Source organism: Mus musculus, chromosome 7 (assembly GCF_000001635.26).
Source record: "Mus musculus strain C57BL/6J chromosome 7, GRCm38.p6 C57BL/6J".
Classification (NCBI taxonomy): domain Eukaryota; kingdom Metazoa; phylum Chordata; class Mammalia; order Rodentia; family Muridae; genus Mus; species Mus musculus.
In genome coordinates, this window is record NC_000073.6 from 128710935 (window position 1) to 128736175 (window position 25241).

Here is a 25241-nt window from a genome sequence, read left to right on the forward strand (position 1 = left end):
TGCCTATGCCTCCTCTAAGTATGAAAATGATTAAGTTCTTGCTATGTAGAAAGCCGATGGTCACGTGGTATCCAATAAGTCTGCTGTAGGTGTGCTTGTAAAAAGTCCTTCCTTCCCTTTGGCCAAAGGAAAGATAGAACAAGGTCTATGTTATCATGTCTTGTTATGTAATTAAAAAGAGTCTAAAAACATACAACTATACTATCCCTTATTGAAGCAAAAGAAGGGTGGTGATGAATATACACGTAGCTAGTTAGCTATGTATAAATACAGGAGGGACAGACAGCCAGAGACTAGGAAGCTGGTTCCCAGCAGGGAGAGACCAAAAGAACTGTGGAACACACAAAGGCATTCTTGGGCACTTGTGGGATAGCATAGTCCTGCTTCTGAAGGGATACAGTGAAATGTAACCCCACAAATGAACCTACATGAAACGAATACCAGAATCAAAAGGGGCCACAGTGGAGTGTAGCACTGAATGCAAAGCCTCACTGTAAAACAACAGAGTACTGGATGCTGGTGTAACCTGCAATCCTAGCACTCTGCAGGCAGAGGCAGGAGGCTGACACAAGTTCAAGGCCAGCCTGATGTACGGAAAAAGAAAACAAAGACATTGGGCACACACAGAGCTTCTAATGATGAGGCTCTTTAACTACAGGAGGGGGAAATGAGAAGGAGAGCTTGTGCTGAAGGAGTGTGAACTCAGGGCTTTGTCTTTTTTGTGATGTCTTCCTCCATTTCGTAGCCCAGTCTGGTCTACAACTCAGTTCTTTCTGACTCAACCTTCGAAGTGCTGAGATTATGTGTGTGTACATCATGCACAGGAAATTCACAGTTCCTTAAAGGAAATATAGAAATACAGTTTCAAATGTTAATATGGGGGAGGGAGGGAGGAGGGAGGAAGGATCCTTATCTATTATCCTGCACAAAACTCAACTCCAAATGAATCAAGGAGGGAAAACTCTTGAACTTAGGGGCTCAGGAAAAGACTTTCTGTGCAGGGCCCCGTAGGAGGCATTGAGACCTGACAAATGGGATCGCAGAAGTCCTGTGAGGTAATACAACTCTGAAGAAGCAGAGAGGATAGAGCTCTTGAGAGAACTGAAGGAGTGCCTTCATGAGCTTTGTGGACTGGGGTTTTCTTCTTTGTCTTTCATAGCCTAGCCACGAGATGAGCATTTGTTTCCCACGTCCCCCTATGAGACGCTACCTCCACATGGAGCAAAAGGACCCAGCATATGTGATGGGAAGCTCTGCAGCCGTGAGGCACATGCCGACTCTCCCTGTGAGTGGATGACCTCAGGTATGAGGACAGAATAGGATCCAAAAATGAACCAATCTATTATCAGTTAGTATTTACTCTTGACTTAAATAAAATCCCTCACTAGAAAAAAATGAAAAACTAGGCAATAATAAGCTGGTACATACAACGTCCAAGTGGCTTAATGTGACAGAAAATAAATACTGAAAATCATGAGGTCAGCTCAGGGACCTTGAGTTTGCTCATGGTGGCCCCTACTAGTTAAGTCTGGGAAAATCTGAGTCTCAAACAATACAGCAATCTTGAATGATGTGCGCCACCGCTCTCCACAAACAGCCGTAATGACAAGCACATGGGACACGGGTGGCGGGAACTGCTAAGTCTGAAGTAGGAAGGGAAGCTCTTTGTAATGATCTGCCGCTGTTCTACAGTTAAATCCAACGAGAAGTAGCCTGCCGACAGACTCACCTTTCCTCACTATTCAGTACGCTCAGGACAGGATCCACAGAGAGCACACCGTATAACTCAAGGACATCATTGACTTTGAAGCAATCCCAATCTTCGTAGACCTGACGAGAACACAAAACCAGGTTAACCCTGAATGGCACACCAAGAGCAACCACGTCCTCGCTAGCCAGGCAACTCAGTCAGCAAGCACGTGAACAACCACACTCCCACAGGGACTTGCTACACCAGAGCCCAGTGTGTCTACAGGGTCTACCTGGCTGGTCTGATACTTCCTGTGTGGCACACATTGACCTTGGACTCAAAGTACTCCTCTAGCTTCTGCTTCCCAAGTGCTAAAACTGATGGTACAAGTCACTAACATCAGTTTAACTTGTTTTTCTTGCACCAGAGTCACGCTACTGTAGCTCAGGCTAGCCTTGGATTCTTAATCTTCCTATCTCAGCCTCTAAAATGGTGGGGTTATGGGCATATGATGCCACATTCAATATTTTATTTTAAAAACAATCAAGAATTGGGTTTTGAAAAGAAATATAAAACAGCAGAAATAAAACATGAAGTTAGAAATGACATAGAAAAGAAGTAGACATGAATTTAAAAGTTGTCCCACTTCTGAATGTGACCTTTACCCTCTGACTCTGTGAAACAGGGTGTGTGCTCTAGTTTTATGTCAACTTGAGACAAGTCAGAATCATCAGTCAAGAGGGAGCCACAAGTGAAAAAATTTCTCCTTAAGACTGGGCTGTAGGCAAGTTTGTAGAGCATTTTCTTAATTAGTGATTGATGTAGGAAGGCCCAGCCTATTGTGGGTAGGGCCATCCCTGGGCTGGTGATCCTAGGTTTGACTTATCAAAGGAGACTGAGCAAGCCTTGAGGAGCAAGGCAGTAAGCAGCATCCCTCTGCATCAGCTTCTTGCCTCCAGGTTCCTGCCCCACTTAAGTTCCTATCCCAACTTCCTTTGATGATGAACTAATATGAAAGTGTAAGCTAAATAAACCCTTTCCACCTCAACTTGCTTTTGGTCATGGTTTTTCATCAAAGCAATAATAACCCAGATTAAGACACAGGGTCTCACTATGTGGCTCAGGAGAGGTTTGAACTCTCGACCCTTCTGCCTCTATCCCGAGCACTTGGATCTCAGGCATATGCCACCACACTAAGCTCCAGACTGGCCAATTCCTCAAGAACGTTGTAACCAAAATAAGGAGCCCTAAAAGATAGTTACAGCCCAACCACTGGAATGCCAAGTATGTTATTCACAATGCAAAGGAACTTGCAAGTGTGCAAAAGGACCCTGAAGTGGTGATACCCCTGAATGATCGAAGTGGGGATCAGTGTCAAAGACAGAGCCTTTTTTGATGCTAATGTGACTATAAAAAATATGGTCAGAAAGATGCAGTATTGCTGTCTTCAAGATGAAGAAGCCACAAGCCAAGGAATGCAGGCAGCCTCTTAAAGCTAAATGAGGCAAAAGACCAAACAAACCATCTCCTGTCCTCCTTACCGTTCTTCTAGAGCCTCTGGAAGTCAGCACAGCCTCCAGATACCCTGATTTTATACAGTTCTCATGTCAGACTTATGGCCTAAGCCTGTAAAATAACTTATTTTGTTGTAAATAGCTAAATCTGGAATGATTTGTTATTGTGGCAAAAGACAATGCGGGCAAATGCTGAGGCTTTTCTAATGCTTTCTTTCTGAGACAGTAACATCTGTGGATAGAGCTAGGAAAGGCTGTACCTTAACAAGGCAGGCAGGACCCTTTTCTCCTGGCAGAGGAAAGTTCAGATCAAACGGGGAAGAGAGGTTCAAGGTGTTCAGCTGCTGTCCAGAGGAAGCTTCAGTTTCTAAGCGTTTTGGCTCTCCGCACCAGTGAAGGCCCCCGAGGCCTCCTAGATTAAACAGTATTGCATGCAGTCACTTCTTTTTTTTTTTTTTTTTTTAAGTTTTTAGCGACAGGGTTTCTCTGTGTAGCCCTGGCTATCCTGAAACTCACTCTGTAGATGTAGACCATGGCCTCGAACTCAGAAATCCTCCTGCCTCTGCCTCCTGAGTGCTGGGATTGAAGGCGTGCGCCACCACACCTGGCTTTTTTTTCTCTTTCTTTTTTTTTTTTTAGTGCATGCCGTCACTTCTAAGCCCAAAGAAAAGAACATTCCAAAGAGCTTTTCAAGTTTGACATAAATCATGTTTATAAGGTTGAAAATGCCAATGTCCAGTTAATAATATTGTTTGACTTATACCAGAACAAAGATAGATACACACCTAAAATATTGAATTCCTTCCTTAGGTCATCCTCTTGCCTTACTTAGTATTAGGAGCTCAGATGTTAAATCATGGTGCCCAACACATGGAAGTACTTTTAAAAGCTAATTTCATCCTATCTAGCTATGACACGTATGAACCAAATCAAGGGTCAGGACAATACAATAAGCCTAAAGATTCCGTAGTGGCACACACACCTTAGCAATAACCAAGAACTCTCTAATTGGACTTAAGGCTCACTCAACAAGAGGAAGGCAATGCCTGGTACTGGAAACACAGCTAACTACCCAGTGCTAGTGACATCATGGTCACTGGAGGAGAACCTATAGCCACTAATTTACTAAACAGCATAATCCCTAACAACAGTCTTTGAGTTGTCCTTACACCACAGACAAGTGTAGTCTCAACCTTCACCTAGGAAACGTCTCTTTGCAACAGATGAGGAAACTGGAGAAAATCACATCCAATCAATCTGGACCTGAGCCTGGCATGGTGGTGGCCCCTCTAATTCCAGCGCTCAGGAAGCACAGGCAGGTGGCCAGCCTGGGCAACAAAGTGAAAGAACCAGCTGTACTCAAGGAAAGAAATTACAAATTCATCTTGCAGTTTTACATTTTTTCCTTTGCTATTTCCAGCCTTGCAAAGTTCAACAGAAATACCATGATTCCAAAAAGAAAGCAAGATAGGATATTTTCAGGTCATTTCAGGTCACTTTAGGGTAAGGTGTGACATATGCTACTCATTGTTCAGGAGTCAGGACAGCAATCATCAATCACGGAGACAGAAATACATCTTTTTTTTCCAGACGACCACTTGAGACTGAACGCATCCATGTGAGCAGCTTTCAAGAAGCACTCACTATGAAACGCCCAGTTGCTGGCGTTAGACCAGAGGCTCATATACTCAAGGCCAAGGTTCTACCACTGAGCTTCAACCCGAGCAACACCATCCAGTCAGGTCCCAGATCCAGAACAGGCCTAGGAACAACCTAAGGTCAGGAGGAGGCCGAGCGTGCACACTACCTGCTTGCCGGGAGCCTGGATGCTGCTCCTTCTGTTTACTGGGCTGTAGGTCCATGTCCTCGTCATCTTCATAACTCCTCTTGTGCCTACTGGGAGTGTAGGAGGTCGAGGGACTGACTCGAGCTTGGTTCGCATTGACATAGGCGTTAAACGAAAGGTTAAGAAGAAAATCACCTTGAACCAAACCATCCTAAATTAGGCTAATTATAGGGGTATAAATAGCACCAATCTGACAATTCAGTTAAGAGGATATATTTTTTTAAGATTTATTTTAATTTTATGCTTATGAATATTTTTCTTAGAAATATGTTTGTGTACCACATGCATGCATTACCCTTGGAGGCCAGAAGACAGTGTCAGATTCCCTCGACCTGGAACTGCAGACCACTTGGAGCAGCTATGTGGCTACTGGAGACTACACCTAGGTTCTCTGCAACAGCAGCCAGTGTCTTAATGGCTGAGTTGTCTTTTTAGCTCTTACAATATTTTTGAAAGAAGACTAAACTTCCAGTTTTGGTCAGTGTCTTAATTTGGGTTTTATTGCTGTGAAGAGACACTGTGACCAAAGCAACAAGGCAAACATTTAATTGGGGCTGGCTTACAGTTAGGGGGTTCAGTCCATTATCATCAAGGCAGGAAGCATGGCAGTAACCAGGCAGACATGGTATTAGAGGAGGACCTGAGAGTTCTACATCTTAATCCAAAGGCAGAAGACTATTCCACACTGGGCATAACTTGAGCATGGCAGACCCCAAAGCCTGCTCCAACAGTGACATTCTTCTTCCAACAAGGCCACACTACCCCAACAGGGCCACACTTCCTACTTGTGCCACTTCCCATGGACCAAGCATTCAAACACACAAGTCTATGGGGGCCATACCTGTTCAAATCACAGCTATGAAAGTAAGAGGTTGTATTCCATGTCCCACCTCAACAAAACAGCACAGACGAAGCCAATGTCTACAGGCACAGGGAGGACGAGGTTATGATCCTTGAATAAGGAGACATAACCCAAGGAAAAACCCCACATCCTTTTGGTTATAGGAGGACCCTGTAAACTGTAGCGAATCTGAATAGACTATCTCTTGTTCATGGAGGAAACAAAGCCTACATAGCTTAGGGTTACAGAGGAAGCTGCAAGTTGTAAGAGGATATCTAGAAGAAAGAGCCAGAGGTAGACAAAGGATAGCAACTCAAACTCTGTCATTCCTACTGGCCTAGCGGAGAACTGCACATATAAGCACATGTGGACTGGAAGAACATCCCAGGCATTTCAGAGCTAAACAGTCCATTTGTTATTTAGGGGCCATTCCTTGGGGAACAGGAGTAATTAAATATAATATTGATAAATTTTCAAACCACTCCTTGATAAGAACAACCTGATCCAACATACCAACTGCCAAAGCCAAATTTAACCCTTCTGAAGACAGGAAATTCCATTTTCTACCCCAGTGTTGCTTTTCAGCAGTTAATAAAACAGTCGAGTGGAGAAACAGAAAAACTGACCTATTATCAGACTTAAAAAAAAAAAAAAAAAAAAAACAAAACCCGGAGATAACAGACTCTGGAATTAGTGGGCGACTCACAAGAATAAAGGACAGAGCTGGAGATGTGGCTCAGTTGCCTAGCATGCAGGAAGCCCCGAGTTAATCCCTGGCAGCATAAACCAGATGTGGTGGCATATGCCTGCAATCCCAGCACTCTGGAGGTGGAAGTAGGATGATCGAAATTCAAGCCAAACTCAAACACAGCCCAGGCTAGGCTACACTGTCTCAAAACCAGAAAGAGGATGAGGAAAGAGCTGAGCAGTACTCACAGAGAAAGAGAAATACTGAAAGAACCAGATGGACAACTAGATCTGAAAATAAAAGATGGAAAACAAGGGAAGCAACAAAACCCCACACTCTCTCTCTGACCCTGCCCCAGTCCCAATCACACACACGGGGGTGGGTGGGGTGGGGGTCAATAGATTAGGGATGGAGAAAAGAAACTCAGTGAAATTGAACACAGGTCAGCACTAACCATTCAACTAAAGCAAAATGAGGGGGAAACAAGGAGGGGAAACTCAAAGCAGGAAATTGCCCAGCCCGGCTTTGAAGGGCTTGTGCCCAACTTCTAGCAACAGGATTAAAAAAACAAGCAAGAAACAGGAAAGCAAAAATGAGCACAGTTTAGGCTATCAAAAGAAAAGATCGACTTGTGTTATAATTATGTGTGACATTCCAAAACAGGGCTGGGAAGACAGCTCAGTCAACGTGCTTGCCTCCCAAGAGCCTGCATTAACAAACAACAAATCCCAGCGGGGCACACACACACTCACACAGTTCAGTCTGTGTTTTACATACTGAGATTGGGACAGAAAAAAATATTTAAAGAAATGATTAAAATTGTTTCTGAAAAATATCCACAACTAGAAGGTTCAACAAAACCCAATTAAGAAAAGTACATTTTAAAAGAAAAGGGTAGGGGATACTCCTAAACCCAGGGACACCATAGTAAAAGGCTGGAAGCAAAAGAGAAAGAATATTTTAGAGGTATAAAGAAGAGTACAAAAGACATCTTATATAAGAGGAGTAAGAGTGATAGCTCACCTTTCACCAAAGAAGACTGGAGGCAGAGACAACGGCGCTGTATCATTACCACACGAGCAAAGAGGAACGTATGCCAATCACAGACTCTACAGCTAGTGAAAATGTCATTCAAAAAGGAAGCTGAAAAGACTTTCAGTTGAACTTTCATGAAGGAATTCACCACCCTGAGACCTGTTCTTTTAAAAAAGGGGAGGAGGCATCTAAGGGAAATAAATCATTTCACATAAACACAAAGAGCAGAGATAGAGAGCTGGAGATAGTGAAGGTGTTCACAAGTATAAATGACGTGGGCTCTCCCTCGGTTTCTGGAGAAGACAGCAACAGTCAAAGCACACGGGCCAGAGTGACAGCTCAGCCGTCAAGAGCCAGAGGACCAGAGTCTCGTTCCTGGGACTAACAACCACCTGCAACAGCAGGTCCAGGGTAACCAATGACTTCTTTTAGATATATCTTAAAGGAAACAAACAAACAGATAGATAAATTGACTGACTGGTTTAAAATAGAGCTAGAAAGATAGCTGGCTCAGTGGTTAAGAGCACTGGCTTCAAAAGGGCCTTGGTTCTGTCCCCGGCACCCAGAGAGAGAGGGCAGTAACAGTTTTAAACTCCTACTCCAGTTCCAGGGCATCTGATACTCTCCTCTGGCCTCCAAGGGCCTCAGACATATCCTTGGTGCACAGGCATGCATTCAGTCAACAACAACAACAACAACATACACATAAACAAATAGATAAATACAAATAGCACAGGTTCTCTATATAGTTTACATGCAAATGAAATACATGATGCCAATAACACAAAGAGAGGGAGGGAGACAATCAAACAACAGTGCTGCAACAACCAGAGATCAAAGAGATCACATGGAAGAACAGAAAGCAGGGCAGTGGTGAGAGGGAGCTTGCTGCTCTAATGCTAGAGTGGGATTATTTATTTTAACTGCCAATACGAGAAAATCTGAAATCAGTAACTGAGTGTCTTACTCAAGAAACCAGGAATACCATACCCAAAACAGGCCAGGGGGAGGAGTGCTTACCTAGCATGCAAAGGGGGCTGGGTTCAAACCTCAGCTCTGTAAAAAGGAAAAGGTAGAAAAGCTAAACCCAGACAAAGTAAAATAAAAGGAAGGAAGCAGAGGTCAGTAGACAAGGCACCTGACAAACTCCTGGCAACAGATCAGGGCAGAAAAAACAAAGCAGCATCACTAAGGATGAAAGCAAGCAAGCCAGAGAACCCACCGCACTAAAGGAGATGGAAAAGGCTTAAAGGTCCAAGTTTGGCCAGGCTGGGAGTCATCCCAGCATCTGGAGGAGGATCAGGACCTGAAGCTATCTGAGCTCTATCAGACCTCACTCAAAACACATCCACCACCAAAAAACCAAACCAAACCCGCCACCTCTCAAAACTCAAGTTTTAAGTAACTGACTGAAACAAGTGTTCAGAGGCTCAGTCGACTGGAGCTGGAGAGATGGCTCAGTGGTTAAGAACATTGGCTGCTCTTAGAGAGGATCCAGGTTCTGTGCCCAGAACCTACATAAGCATTGTAACTCCAGTTCAAAAGGATGTGAAACCCTCTTCCAAATTCCCAATGAGCTCCTATGAGCATGATGTGTCCATGAAAAAAACCACACACACACACACACACACACACCTGTGTGTAACTCCAGTTCTAGGGCTTCTGACACCTTCACACAGACGAACATGCAGGCAAAACACCAATGCACATAAAAAATAGAAATTATATAAAAACTATTCTAATTTGAAACTACTTATTTATTATTGTGATAATATTTAACTACCTATAAATCTATCTCAACCTATTTTAACAATATTTCACTACAGGAATATATCATAATTTAGGTATTGCTCTGTGATTAATATGTCTTACTAAATACATGTATATGAATACATTTTTTTCCAGCTAATGTTGCCAAGGTAAAAAGACTACAAATCTAAAATCTGGATTTTGATCCTTTAAATTAAAAAAAAAAAAGACTCATGCAGTGAACAGTGAGGGTTAGATAAAGGATATCTCTTTGACCCACGAAGACTCCCCGGGCACGGGGACACAGTAGAAGGTCTGTCTTTCCGAAGTGGTAGACCTTGGAGAGCTCAAGTCAAGTTCTTGTTGAGGCTGTAATATACAGAAACATATTTTTAAATTTTTGTTAAAAAATACATTTTCACATTATAAAATCATAATAAATGTTACCTCCAGTTAATGTAAATAATAAGCAATTAATTAAGCAAAGAAGCATCTCCTTATGTAGCTCTGGCTAAAATGAAACTGGTGATCCCCCTGCCTCAGACTCCCAAATATTGGGAAGCATTGTAAGGGACATGCTGCCACCACCACACACTCTGCTTCCAAAACTACCTCCTTTCCTTCCCTTCCCCTTCCTTCCTTCCTTCCTTCCTTCCTTCCTTCCTTCCTTCCTTTCTTCCTCCCTCCCTCCCTTCCTTTCTTCCTCCCTCCCTCCCTCCCTCCCTCCCTCCCTCCCTTCCTTCCTTTCTTTCTCTTTTGAGAGTGGAGTGTGTGTATGTGTGTCTCACCTTGTAGCTCTAACATTTGGCAATCCTCCTGTATCAGCCTCCCAAATTCTGGGATTATAATAAGTCATTCCATTCAGCTTTCTAACTTCCAGTTTTAATACCTTTCTTCCTTCTGTGCACTCGGGGAAGAGGGGTACGTATGGTATGTATGCATGCCAAGGCTTACATACGGAAGTGCAAGGACACCCTGCCAGAGCTGGTACTCTCCTTCTACCAAGTGGGTCTCAGGGACTGAACTCGGTCATCAGGCTTGGCAGCAATTGCTCTTATGGACAGAATCACTTCATCAGTCTCCAAGCTACCATTAAAAAACAATAAAGCCCTGCAGTGGTGGTACACGCCTTTAACCCTAGGATGTGGGATGCAGGGGCAGGTAGATCACCAACTTTGAAGCCAGCCTGGTCTACAGAGTGAGTTCCAGGATAGCTAGGGCTACACAGAGAAGCCCTGTCTCAAAAACCAAACCAACCAACCAAACAGTCCCTCATGTTAACAGACACACACACATAAAATCACCAACTTCATTACATCATTTTCATACATGTAACATGTACTTTACTCATATTTAAGCTGGAAACTGATTTTTTGTTTTGTTTTTGAAACAAGGTCTGATGTATACCAGGCTGGCCTCAAACTCAGTATGTACTGAGGATGACCCTGAATGTCTGATTCACTTCCCAAGTACTGAGACTGAACCCAGTGCTTCATGCATGCTAGGCAAGTATGTTATAGTCTCCATCTTCAAACTATATTTTATCTGTTTTCCCCTAGGGGCAAGGTCCCTTTCATTGGAATGGGGCCTTCATCTAAGATTTGTTTGGTTTTGCGTTTTTGAGACAGGGTTCTCTGTGTAGTTCTTCCTGTGCTGCAATTCACTTTGTAGGCTAGGCTGGCCTCAGATTCTGCCTGGCTCTGCCGTCCAAGTACAGAGATTAAAGGCATGTACCACCACCACTCAGCTCGAGAATCTATTTGTTTGTTTGTTTGTTTGTTTATTTATAGCAGACACACAAACTCTCCCTGAGCCTGTGGCAGTGTTATCTATCTATCTATCTATCTATCTATCTATCTATCTATCTATCTATCTATCTATCTATCTATCTATGGCAGACACACAAACTCTCTCTGAGCCCGTGGCAGTGTTATGCCAAGATTACCAACTTGTAATTCATGCTATTGTACACAGAGGAGGAAACCTCCTCTGTAGTAGTAATATGATCACCAATACATTGTAACTTCTTAGAGAAGCACTGATAAAGTCAATCCATTAACCTGGTATCACATTTGTCTTACAGAAACATTTTAAAAAGAAAAGACACATGACAAAGGGGAAGCATGTGTGAGAATAGGGAGATCCGTTGGTTAAGTGAGCCCACTACTCTAAATCATTGTCAGGAGTTACACTGTAGCTTCCCAGTTAAAGCTGGTGTTCTGTTCCATGAACCCGCTAAACTATGGAGTACTCCTTTCAACTAGGAATGACTCTTCTGAATTGTATAATTGTAGCTATATTAATATGGTTATCAATCAACTCTCGGGAAATTTGAGTAAGAGGTTAAAAAAAAAAAGTTAAAAGCTCCAGATAAGATGATGGAGGTTCTAGGTCCATAGAGCAGAGAGCCAGACCCAGAAAAGGTAACAGCAGAGGTCTCACCTTCATACTGACCTACCTGGTTAACCCCCTACCTATAATTCTCATTTCCTTTCCCAAAATGGACAATTAAAGTTTGTGTTTTTCAATAGAAAACACGTGAAAAGCACAAAGCAAATGAGAGAGGAGACATTACTAGCTATCTGGTCTATTTAGACTTGCTAATGTTTTTTTTTTTTTTTTACTGTTAACATAAAATAAGCTGTTTCCAGGCCTAGCTAAGACACCACATACTACACAAGCATCAAAGTGAAGTCTTTTTCTCCTAGTATCAGAAAAGCAATGCACAGAAAGGAACAGAAGCCAGATAGTTCAGAGTCCCTTTACAAATGCTGTCTGGTAAAGCTCTGCCTCCACACTATCCTGTGGGGCCTAGCATTTATGGAACCCTATACACAGTAGAGTGGCCACCCTTTCACAGCTACATGACACCCAAAACTCTGTGCTTTCCCTGTCACTATGCTTTCATTTCTTCTTTCTGCCCATGAAAACTTGGTTTTAAAGCCCATATGTAAAGTCAAACGTGATAGTAAAACACGTGTAATCCCAACAGCTGGCAGGCAGAAAGAAGCAGGGCAGACACAAGTCCACGTCAGGCCAGTCAGGCTACACAGTGAGAGCCTCATCCAAAAGGGCAGGTTCTCGAGTCGGAGGAAGTGTTCAATGGTAGCTACACTTCTTTACCTCTCACTTCCACTCCCAGCAACCTTCCCTAGAAAGCCAGAGTGGGGCTCAGTGTATTCGACTGAAGGAGTGTAAGGTAAGTTCATCGGGCAAAGGTGCTTCCTGCCAACCCTGATGGCCCGGGATCCGCAGCAACGGCCTTAGATCTCCCGGTGCAGCCTTCTGCTTTACAAAACGAGCAAGCAAATGTTTAATTCTATCTAGTTGAGAAAGTGCTAAGTTTAAGTTAAGCTTTCACTTTTGTTTAAAGAAAAAAAAAATCCCTGTACTTTTATTCACAGATACTAAGGAAGAATCCTGTCATTTATAATCTTGCCAGAAATCTTTCAAAGATAATAATAAGATTATGTCAGAAAAATTCTTAAAGGCAAAAAAAAAATATTCTGCCTGATTTTTTTAGAACTCACTCATATACAAGACAAGTATACTGAAAACCAACCAAAGAAAGAGAAATTCTCTTTTTAGGTAGAAAACTCGTGCTTACAACCAGCCTCAGACACTGTAAGGATACATACCCCACATTCTGCTACATCTCTGTATTTTCCAAAATGAAGAACCTATGACCAAAACGCAGGACAAAGTATTATTAAATGTGATTAATATTACAAATTATAGACAGCATGGTTCAGGGAGGAAGCAATACATACGCGTGCTTTTGTGTTCTGGTTAACTGTCTCATAAATTCCCATGTAAAACTCAGGGTCAAACATATCCTGAATCATGCAACGAAACTTGACAAAGCTGTTGGGCTTCAGATAATGGAGGGGCACTTCGTTCAGCGATGGCACCTTCGGAGAAAACAGGCAAGCAGATTAGCAAAGCTGTTGTCTGGAAGAGACACATCTTCAAAACCTAGCCCTGCCCCGCTGTGTGTGCTCACTGCTCAACATAACATCTGCTGGGGAAGAACTTTCCTCTCAATTCTTCCAAGTTCGTGTGACAACACTTGACTCTAGCACGATGCTTTTCCTTCTAAAAGCATCCACAGTATGTGTAACATCTCCCTGACTGCCTTCTTTTGGTTCAGTTTTGTTTTCTTGGTTTTGTTTTGTCTTTGTTTTCTTTCTTTAAAGATTTATGTATGTACATGTATATGTACATGAATACTCTGTGTGCCAGAGAGGACATTAGATCTCAGTATAGACGGTTGTGAATATCCAGGTAGTTGTTGGAAATTTAACTTAAGACCTCTGAAAGAGCAGCCAGTGTTCTTAACAACTGAGCCCTCTCTCCAGCTCCCATGTTTGCTTTCTTTTGAGACAGTATCACTTTGTAGCTCAGCATGGTTTGAAACTCACAAGTAGCCCAGGCTAGCCCCAAACTCATCAGAACCCTCTCGTGTCAGCCTCCTAAGCCCCCACACTGTAAACATCAACACCGTGAGGACTGTGAACCTTGCAGCCAACAGGAAAGCATATGCTTTGATGGGTTCCTCTCAACATTCACACATGCCAATTCTTTTAGGAAGGAACAAGACACTCTTAGAGCACACTTTACTCTGCAGAACAGTCATTTGCTGCCATCTAGAGGCACAACACAGAAGCATCAGACCAAAGCCCCTTTATTTTCACCACAGACTTGGAAGAGCTGTATGCACTCACTGCGCTACTTCTAGTCACGTGGCTGGTGGGGCGGTCTGCTCTGCTGAGAGAAACTAGAGCCAGCCAACTCACACAACAGCAGGAAGCTCACCCATTTAGGAGCATTATTTTCCTTCAGCTTTTCCTTGAAGTATTCAATAACCTTCTTCTCCCAGTCAGGATTAACTCCATTTTGTGCTGAAAGAGAAATTTGGTCATCAAAGCACAATATAGGCCAGCAGATTATGTTCAGGTCAGCAATACGTAAGCTGAATAGTTAGTACGAGTAAAATATGCAGCTGGGACACTCACAGGTATTCAAGGGGTTTTCCTGCCGGGCACCGGGCACCAGTCACCAGGCACCGCAAACCCAGGCTGCTTGCCCTTAGCTCCCTGCCATTAACCACTGAGAGCCGAACCTGTGGAACAGTATGTGGTTCACCCAGACATAGCAGCACAAGCTCGGTATATACAGTACTTGGCTCAAATACTTTCAGATACAGTAACACACCGTGAAATGTAACGTGGAGACTTTAAACCACATCTGCTTATTTGTTTAGTGTGTGTATGTGCATTCACATGGGCAAGGAGGCCAAAGAACAACTTGCAGGAGTTGGTTCTTGGGGATCTAGCTCAGGTCAATCATCAGGCCTGTCAGAGGATCAGAAGTTCAGGGTTCTTCAGCTATATAGGAGCCTGAGCTACATGAGCCATCTCAAACAAAATAAATACAAAACAGAAAAACAAAAAACAAACCGAAACTATAATTCTGTCCTTCAACACCAATTATACTGCTATGTAAGTGATGTTTTAGCCTTCTAGTGCTACATATAGACGGTATGTCTGTCACCCTCTTATCAGAGAGGCTCATCACTCAAAGTGGCAGCCAGTTCTCCACTACACATATTGAGGGCTTCTTGCCCTCACAATGAAGAAACAACCTGCAGGGGTAGCTTACAGGAGATGAAAAGGAAGACCAAAGAGGGAGTAACCCACAGAACACAGATTCTTGTGGACTGAACCCCCAGCTTACATGCCTACAAGCTTTCGTGTTTGTCACATGGCTGCCTTAAGTAGATGGCGAATGAGGGGAATGTGTTTCTAACTGTGATGTAGATGAGCCTGTCGGAAACACAAAAATCCTGCTTTAGCAGACCGTCCAAACATTTTTCCCTTAGCTAGCCCAAGCTTGACCACAGGATCCACGCGGTGGAAGGAGAGAACTGATTCACCAAATTGTCTTCTGACCTCCATAAGTGCGCTACCTGCATTTATATGCATTAATTAATTAGTTCATTTTTAAAAAAAAATGAACAAAACAAGCCTTGGTGCCATACTTCAGGTTCTGCTCTTAGGTCTACAACCAATCAGTCTCTATGAAGGGTGAGGATTAGGTTGAGATTTCTAACTTTTGCATATCAATGTTCAGTGTTTCAAAGAACATCCTTTACTATGGGTTCCTGTGTTCTTTGATTAAAAAGAAAGAAAGAAAGAAAGAAAGAAAGAAAGAAAGAAAGAAAGAAAGAAGAAAGAAAGAAAGAAAGAAAGAAAGAAAAGAAAAAGGAAGAAAGAAAAAGAAAGTTCAGAGTCACAGCAATAGCCACTGAAAAGACTTTGCTGAGGAGGATGTAACACACAGAAGGGACAGACAGGATGGTTCCACTTACTATGGGAACTAAACCAGGCCAGTTCATAAAGACATTGTGGGAGAGGCTGGAGGGAAGGCATGGTGATTAGTTTGTGATTATGGTGCAAGGAATGCCCTGGCGGGGCTTACTTCCCATAACTAAGCCAAAAACTAGTAACCTTAAAACAAGGAAATTATCAAAGAGGGTTCACTGTGGAAGGAAGACTGAGAAGAAAATGTGTCAAGGTAAGGTAGGAGGCACCTGAGTTCCAGAGTAGCCCAGACCACACACTAAGAACCAATGACAAACCAAGTCTGAATGATAGGAAAGTAGTTGAATTTTTTGGTTATTGGAGCAGGGGCATGTGTTTTTGCGCACGCGTGCGCACGCGGTCTGCATGCGTGCTCGTGCACAATGGACAAAGAACAACCTAGGATGTTGTTAGGAATTGCCCACTGATTTTTTGGAAAGGATCCTCCCTGACATGGCACTTGCTAAGTAGGCAGGCTGGCTAGCCAACCAACTACAGGGATTTGCCTATTTCTACCTCCCTAGTGCTGGGAGTAAGGCCCTGCACTTCCTGCTGAGCTTTTATATGTAAATTCTGGGGACTGAACTCAGGTCAACGTGCTTGCAAGCCAATGTAGTTTCCCAACTGAACTGTTTCCCAGTGTGACCACCAGACTCTTTAAAGCTCAGAAAAGACAAGGAATTAGATTTGTTCTTAGAACCTCCAGATGGCGATGCAAATCCTGCTGGCAACTTGATTTTTACAAAGCCAGTGATACATGTCAGACTTCTGGCCTCTAGAGCTGTAAAGTAATGAATCTATATTGTTTCAAGGCACTGTGTGGTATAAGTTAGTGCTGGACTATATGCACCCAAGCCTTCTGTTCTATCTATACAGCTAGTCCACAGCGGCATTACCTCCTTACTCCTGGTATGGTAATTTGTCTTCTTTTTTCTTTGCTAGTCTAGCTTAGAGGTTTATCAGTTTTGCTAATAAGAAGGAAATAAAAGATTAGGGATTTAGTTCAGTAGTTCAATCCCCAATTACACCCCCTCCACATACACACAAATCTCTAATCACACTCAAAGAAAAAGCAAAGCGGGGGGTGGGGTGGGGGGGGGTGGGGGGGTGGGGGGGGTGGGGCTGCACGCGTAGCTCAGTTGGTGGTATCTATCTGCATAAACCAGGTGCAGTGGCTCATGCCTACACCCAGGAGATGGAGGCAGGAGGATTGGAATGTTTGCGCTCATGGCCACTGAGCAGAGATGCATGCTCCCAAAGGATCACTGAGTTCAGTCCCTTGAGGAGGAAAAGAGCCCAGCCCCAAAAGCTGCTCTGACCACCACATGCACACTGCCTGCAAAGCGTAGCAACTTCCTGCAGTGTAATAAATAGAAAGTTGTTAGAAAGTTTAAGACACCTTCACATACTAGTGAGCTTTAAGGCAGTCTGTAGTACATAAGATTGTCTCAAGTATTTCACTGATTTGCTATTTTCTTTATTTTTAGATTTTATTTTTATTTATTTATTTATTTTTTTGTTTTGTTTTTTTTGAGACAGGGTTTCTCTGTGTAGCCCGGGCTGCCCTGGCACTCACTCTGTAGACCAGGCTGGCCTCGAACTCAGAAATCTGCCTGCCTCTGCCTGCCTCTGCCTCCCAAGTGCTGGGATTAAAGGCATGAGCCACCACGCCCGGCTTTTGATTTGCTATTTTCTTGTTTTCAATTCTTAATTTCTGTTCTTCCTTCATTATTTGCTTTCCTTTTCTCCATGTGCCTTGGGTTTCAGTTCGCATTTCTGATTTCATAAATGGACACAATGCTCGAAGCCTTCTTTCCATACATACACAGCACAGTCTCTGGTTGTACTTAGAGGATGTTCTTGTTTTTTTATTTTTTCAAGACAGGGTTTCTCTGTGTAGCCCTGGCTGTCCTGGAACTCACTCTGTAGACCAGGCTGGCCTCGAACTCAGAAATCCGCCTGCCTCTGCCTCTCAAGTGCTAGGATTAAAGGTGTGCACCACCACTGCCTGGCTAGAGGATGTTCTTCCATTTCCATTTTTTGTGTAGCTGGGAACAATTTTAAGTTTTATATGGACTTCTTTTTGATCTACTGTGTTTATAAGTGTTCTACAAGTCTGAATTTTTGTCATCTTTCGGATTTCCGGTCCTCTCTTATTACAGACAGAACACACACAATGACTTCCCTTCTCTGAAGTCTGCTGATACTCGCTCATAACTCAGAATGATTTATCTTGGCCCAGGTTCCTCATGTGCTTGGACAGTGCGTGTTCTGGGGCGGGGAGGTGAACATACTAAATGAGCCTGCGTAGCTGGCACTCAGAGCTTTAAGAGCTCTACTAATTCTCCAACTAATGGAAGCAGCAAGCCCTGCAGCTATGGCTGCACACGTGGCCCACTCCAGCTCGCCGTTTGTGCGGGCAGTCTGAAGCTCTGCAGCTGGTGCATGCATGTCATGCCTTCTTATGAAAAGACCTACTGCAAAGCCATGTGTATCTTCCTTTCTTCTCGGAACAGCTTTCAAAACTATTTTAAAACTTGGGGCTGTCCAGGTAATAGTGATGCACACCTTTAATCCCAGGACTCGGGAGGCAGAGGCAGGTGGATCTACAGGTTGGAGGGTAGCCTGGTCTACAGAGTAAATTCCAGCCAAGAAACCCTATCTCAAAAAACAAGCAAGCAAACAACACACACAATATTACATCATTCTCTCCATCCATCACCCACGTCCTGTTATCCCTCTCAGTAAACTCTCTTTCAAATTTATGACTTTTTATTCTTTAACTATCATTGTTTGTATGTGTATGTGTGTATGTATGTGTGTGTCAATAGGTACATAAGTACAACCTATTGAGTCCATTTACTGTTGCTTATAGGTATTATTTTTAAGGCTGAGCATCTGGGATTGGTGTAGAGAACATCTCTTGTGTACTGAATGGATTCAACACCTGTCAGTTAAAGCTGATTGACCTGTAACTGAGGCAGGAAATAGAAGATGGACAGAGAGGATTCTGGGAGAGAGCCAGGGGCAGGAGGATTGGCCCAGGAACATGAAGGAGGTCAGAAGCACGGGAGCTGAGCAGAGGTAACCAGCCATGTGGCAGAATTTAAGATCAGAATAAATGAGATACTAAGTTATGATTGAATTGGGGAATAGCCAAAGCTTATAAAAATAAATATATTTGAGTCTCAGAGTCATTATTCTTGAAGCCTAGGGCCAGGACGAAAAAGCTGACTTTTACAGATTGGGGAAGAGGAAATTCTTCCTTTCTTAGCAGTGAAACAGACCCTTCTTAAAGAGTATGACAGATTCCCAAAATGTCTGTTTTAGTATTTAGGAAAACTCAATGAAAATCCGATTTATCATTATGCTCACTGCCCATAAGCAATGTGTAGGAAGAGAAAAACAGAAAGTCCTGAAACCACAAGTCCCTTACTACAAACCTCTTTCCCCAAATAAACCAACACTTTAGGAATTTGAGGATAGTTCCAAATTTTCCCTGATGGATTACAGACTAATCTGTGTAAATTAGTGTTTGTGGAATACTAAAGTGGGGTTTAGAGAAAAAATAACTTTGAACGTGTCTATCAAATACCAAGAAAAAACAGACACAGAATAATCTACTAATCAACATATGCAGATAGAAAAGCAAAAAACTAAGGGCAAACATCAAGGAATGGAAAACGAAAACACCAACACAAATGACTAATATTAAAATAGACAAATCCCTGGGTGGGGTAGTTTACATTCATAATCCTAGTACCTAGGAGATAGAGGCAGGAGAAAATAGGAGTTCAAAGCCAGCCTGGGCTACATAAGACTAGAAAGGGCTGGGGGTAAGGGGAGATGAGATGGGGAGGGGGAGGGAGAGGGGGAGGGAAAGAGAATAAAAATAAGACACAATTTCTAGGAAGCCATTCAAGAGGGAAAAAAACTGCAAGCAAAATCATAGGTGTTGGGGACATGGCTCTGGTGGAGGGCTACTTGCTTAGCATTCATGAAGTCCTGGGTTTGATTCCCAGTGCTTCATAAAACAAGGACTGGTGGTACACACCTGTAATCATAGCACTAGGCACAGGGAGGACAATCAAATTCAAGGCCACCCTTGGCTGTTATAAGTTCAAGGCCAGTTTGTACTACATGATACTCAAGTCTCAAAAAACAAAAACAAGCCAGGCGTGGTGGCTTTAATCCCAGCACTTGAGAGGCAGAGGCAGGCGGATTTCTGAGTTTGAGGCCAGCCTGGTCTACAAGTGAGTTCCAGGACAGCCAGGGATACACAGAGAAATCCTGTCTCGGAAAAAAAAACAAAACAAACAAACAAAAAACCTCAAGCATAGTATTGCCAAAAGAACAGATTGATGGAACAAAATAAATAGCCTATAAGCTTATCAACATTGATGTAGCCACCTGAACTTTCAAAGGAACAAAAGCAATATAGCAATGTTCAATAAACAATGGAGAAAGAACTGTAAGAAACAATATCAGAACAAATGAGTAACACTGCAAAAATTACCTCAAATCACAAAATTAACTTAAAATAGATCACAGAACTAAACAAACAAAAGCAACATTATAAAACTAACAGAGTATCACACAGAAGTAAACCTAGATGTTTGGCTAAAACTGTTTAAATAAAATACCAGAGACACATTCCACAAAAGAAAATAATAAGCTAGACTTAACTACTTTTCTGTTACATGAAGGAAACTGTGAAAAAAAGGAAACACAGACAGACAAAACACACACACACACACACCATTACAGAGGGATGAAAATACAGACAGAATACTAACCACACTATATGTAGATGAGAAAGTGTTCAAACTGATCTTTAAAGAAAACAAATTCTGGCCATTTGGTGATGGCTTACACCTTCAATTGTTATCACTAGGAGATGGAGGCAGGAACTCTGAGTTCCAGAGCAGCCAGTGCTACACAGACACCCTGTGTAACCCCCCAACCCCAGGAAAACCAACAAGGAAAACCAAACCAAACCTAAGAAGCCAAAAAGGCAACCCTGGGATGCAAATCAGCACAGAGTGCTCTCTCTGCCTTGGCAGTAGGCGTTGTTAACACAGCAATTTCCATTCACTGCTGCTGGGGAGCAGAACCCAGTCTGTCAGTCTGCCACTAAGCTAAATATATTCCTATCACACTGCCCTAGCAGTGCATACTATGGACTCTGGATAACATGTTAACGCCTATTTGCTTAAAAAATATGTACATTTGGGGCAGGGCCTTGTGAACAGAGGTCACAGGACAACTTTTTAAATAATCATCATGTTATTTTATATGGAAATGTGGTACCTGAATATATATATACACATACATACCATGTGGAAGCTGACAGGGGACAGAAGAGGGAGCCCATGGAACTGGTTATAGTTACAGTTCCTGTGTAGTTACTGTGACTCTAGTCGGGTCCAGAGGACAACTGTTCTCGTCCACCTTTAGACATAGGTTCTGAGACAGAGCTCATGTCATTAAGTTAGCAAGCCACTGAGTCACCTCAGCTCCATAAGGATGTCCTAACTGGGACAAATATACTTCTCTGGGATGAAACATCACCATTTGGAGAAAGTGGAGATGTTACATAGAAAATCTTTACTTTTCACTCAGTTTTCCTGTGAACTTAAAAAATAATTCTAATAAATTGCTTAAAAAAAAGAGCAACAAGATTAAAATGGACAGAAAAGTCTCCAATGACTGTAAAAGCAAACAGGGTTTAGAATGGTAGTGTTCCAGGTTATAAACAATAATAGTTGGTGTTTGGCTGTCTCTTCTCCAAATGCTGGAGATAACACCCAGGTCTCAAACGCGGCGAGCATATGCTCCATCATGAAGCTACTGCCTTCGTCCCCAACCCTCTCACCCAAGCTTTTGCTTACTTAAAAATAGAGCCTCACTATATAGCCCAGGCTGGCCTTGAAATTGGTGGTCTTCCTGCTTCCACCTCTTGAGTGGATTCCAGGTATATGTGTATGAACCCATAGGACATTGGGTATCATTTTTTGACAGCTATCTTTTGAAATAGGGACTCCTGCTGACCCAGAGATCACCAAGTAAGCCAGGACTCAAATGCAAATATAAGCACACAAATATAAAAGCTAGGTATGGGAGCCTATAATCCCAGCAGTTGGGGTGGAGACAGGCAGATTCTAGGAACTGGTTAGCCAGCTCCCCTAGCCAAAGCTGCCAAACTGTGGGTCGAGTGAGAGACCCTGCCTCGAGAGAGTAAGACAGAGTGACTTGATAGAGCAGATACCTCAGTCATCCTTTGATGTCTATTCTGTACGTATTCAGTCAGACAGACACACATACACACCAGTCTCCACAATAAAATAGGAAGAAGTCATAGCAGTCAGACTACTACAGCTCTGGCATGGAGAGAGCATGCATACAGACCACCGAGTGGAAACCAAATAAAACGTACCTTACCATCAACTGGCTTTTTAACAAATGTGGCAAAACTATAATAAGGAAAAGACAGTCTCTTCAACAAACTAGACTGGGAAAGCTGGCCAGTTATATGCAAAAGAGTAACTTCCCTACCTCACACTACATTAAAAAACAAAACAAAACAAAACAACAAAAAATACAACAGAATGGGCAAATACATAGACACCCAAAATTTTTTAAAAAGGAAAATAAATGAAGCTTTACCAAAATTAAAAATTCATGGCCACATTGCTGAGGGGGAGAAAATTCTCTGTAACAAGCACACAGACCTAGGTTCAATCCTTGGCTATGCTTGTGGGCCAGAAAGAGACGAAAACAAAATTCCACAATTCAACAAGAAAAAAGATAACTAAAACCTTTGCCTAAGGTAGTGACACACGTCTTTAATTCTAGCATTGAAAGGCAGAGACAAATGGACCTCTGTGAGTTCAAGGCTAGCCAGAGCTGTTTACGCAGAGAAATCCTGTCTACAAAACAAAATGCCTTGCCTACATAGTAAGTCTGGGGTTGGCCAAGAATTTATGATACCTGGTTTAAAAAAGATATCGTCAGGCCGGGCAGTGGTGGTGCACGCCTTTAATCCCAGCACTTGGGAGGCAGAGGCAGGCAGATCTCTGAGTTTGAGGCCAGCCTGGTCTACAAAGTGAGTTTCAAGAAAGCCAGGACTGCACAGAGAAACCCTGTCTCGAAAAAAAAAAAAAAAAACCCAAACAAACAAACAAAAAAAACAAACAAACAAAAAAAGGAAATTGTCTGGGAGGTAGCTCATCAGCTAGAGTTGTTGTTCATGAAGCATGAACACAGCCTGGAGTATCTGAAATACTGCCTCCCCACCACTCACTGTCTGCAAAGGACTTGAACAAAACAACAAAAAATGGTGTAGGAATGCACTCACTATGTTATGTGGTTCTGGCTGGCCTCAAACTGACCTGCAGCAAAAAAAACTTTCTCCTGTCACCTTCCAAGTGCTGAGCTTACAGGCATGCAACATTACACATATATTTTCAACAGACATTTCTTTAAAGAGAATACCCAAATGCCAATATACAAGATATTATTTGTTATTAGTAAAATTAAAATAAGATCCCAGCAGCACACACACTAAAACTGGAACAATATAGAGATCAGCACGGCCCCGGTAGAAGGATGACAACGTAAATTTGTTAAGTGCTCTGCATTTAAAGAAAAAAAAAAAAAAAATCCCAGTAGCGGACAACCTCACTCCCACCCAAATGGCTATTATAAAAAAGAAATTCTCCAGAAAGATCTGGAGAAATCCGAATGTATGTGTCTTGGTTAGGTTTCTTCTGCTGTGATAAAACACTGTGACCAAAAGCAACTTGGGGAAGAAAGGGTTTAGTTAATTCATCTTATTGATCGTAGTCCACCATTCAGGGAAGTCAGAGCACAGACTCAAGGCAGGAAACAGAGGATACAGAGGCCATGAAGGCATGAATGAAAAATCATAATTCTTAAAAATTATTTTTTAGTTTCTTATGTACAGGGGTGTCTTGCCTGCAGGTACGCGGGGTACCATGTGTGTGCCTAGTGTTGTGGAGGACAAAAGAGGGCATCATATCTCCAGGAACTGCAGTTACAGACAGGCGCGAACGCCACGTGGTGCTGGGAATCCAACCTGGGTCTTCTGGAAGAGCATCCAGTCACCAGTCCCTGAGCAGAATATTTACAATTACACACAGAGGAATATTATTTTTAGCCACACTGCAACATGGCTGATGCCTGACAATATATTAAATGAAAGAAAGCAGCCTCATGTCATATGACTCCTGACATACAACAGGCTTAGGGTGGCAGTCGATAGAGCACTGGAGTGTGTTGGGGGGATGAGTGCTAATAGCTTTTGGGGTTTCTTTCAAGGATGATGGAAATAATAATGGCAGTGCCCACTATAAAAATACCAAAACAAAACAAATGGAAAATCCAAACAAACAAACAAAAATGGCTAGAGAGATGGCTCTGTGGTTAAGGTTGTTTGCTGACAAGCCTGAAGACTTGAGTCTGACCTCTGGGGATCCACATAGTAGAAGGAAAAGAACCAGTTCCTACAAGTTGTCCTCTGACCTCCACACATGATCTGTGCTCTCATTCATTCTCTCTCTCACACTAAATGTCATTTAAAAATACTAAAGATCATTGAATATTTACTTATATAATTTAGTAGTTATTAAACTTAAAGCCCCACCATAACACTCAGCTATATTCGCAGGCTTCTTTTTATTTTGAGACAGATTTTCATTAGTTGTCCGGGCAGGCCTTGAACTCAATCCTCCTGCCTCAACCTCCCGATCAAATATACATTCCTAAATTATAAGGTTTTTGTTGTTGTTGCTTGTTTTGGGGGGATTTTTCAAGATAGGGTTTCAAGATAGGGTTTCTCTGTGTAGCCCTGGCTGTCCTGGAGCTCACTCTGTAGACCAGGCTGGCCTCGAACTCAGAAATCTGCCTGCTTCTGCCTCCCAAGTGCTAGGTTCAAAGGCATGTGCCACCACTGCCCAGCTCTAAATGATAAGTTTTGTGTGAATTATATCTGAATTAAAGATGTTGTGCCACTTTAAAAAGCCACACAAACCACTGGAAAGTAGAACAGTTGAAAAGGATCTGCTAGGCAGATTTCTGAGTTCGAGGCCAGCCTGGTCTACAAAGTGAGTTCCAGGACAGCCAGGGCTATACAGAGAAACCCTGTCTCGAAAAACAAACAAACAAACAAACAAACAAACAAACCCAAAAAAAGGTTCTGTTCATAGCTTTAATCCCTGCACTTGAGAGGCAGAGGCAGGAGAATAGATGTGAGTTTGAGGTCAGCCTGGTCTACATTGTGAGATCCCATCTTAGAAAAAACAAAACAAAACAAAACAAAAGGAGCTTCATTCGATGGGAGAACATACAATAACTTACTTAACAGACCTGTATTGGCCTTTAACCACATGTTAGTGTTTATTTGTAAGTTAAATACTCACACATTTTGCCATGGCTGTTCAGTTCAGACTTCTTTGAAACCTCCCCACTGTCAGGGCATGTCTCAACAGCTATGGC

General features: G+C 42.6%; 1 protein-coding gene across 1 annotated transcript in view; it reads right to left on the reverse strand.

Moving 5' to 3' along the window:
- Positions 1-25241, reverse strand: part of Mcmbp (minichromosome maintenance complex binding protein) — a 43989-nt gene that overhangs the window by 14494 nt on the left and 4254 nt on the right. The window contains exons 2-8 of the mRNA NM_145955.3: positions 14179-14264; positions 13134-13274; positions 13002-13043; positions 9631-9732; positions 5012-5156; positions 3465-3616; positions 1730-1830 (exon numbers count right to left, since the gene is read on the reverse strand). Of these exons, the coding sequence (NP_666067.1) occupies positions 1730-1830; positions 3465-3616; positions 5012-5156; positions 9631-9732; positions 13002-13043; positions 13134-13274; positions 14179-14264 (769 nt within the window). The remainder of the gene's footprint in view (positions 1-1729; positions 1831-3464; positions 3617-5011; positions 5157-9630; positions 9733-13001; positions 13044-13133; positions 13275-14178; positions 14265-25241) is intronic.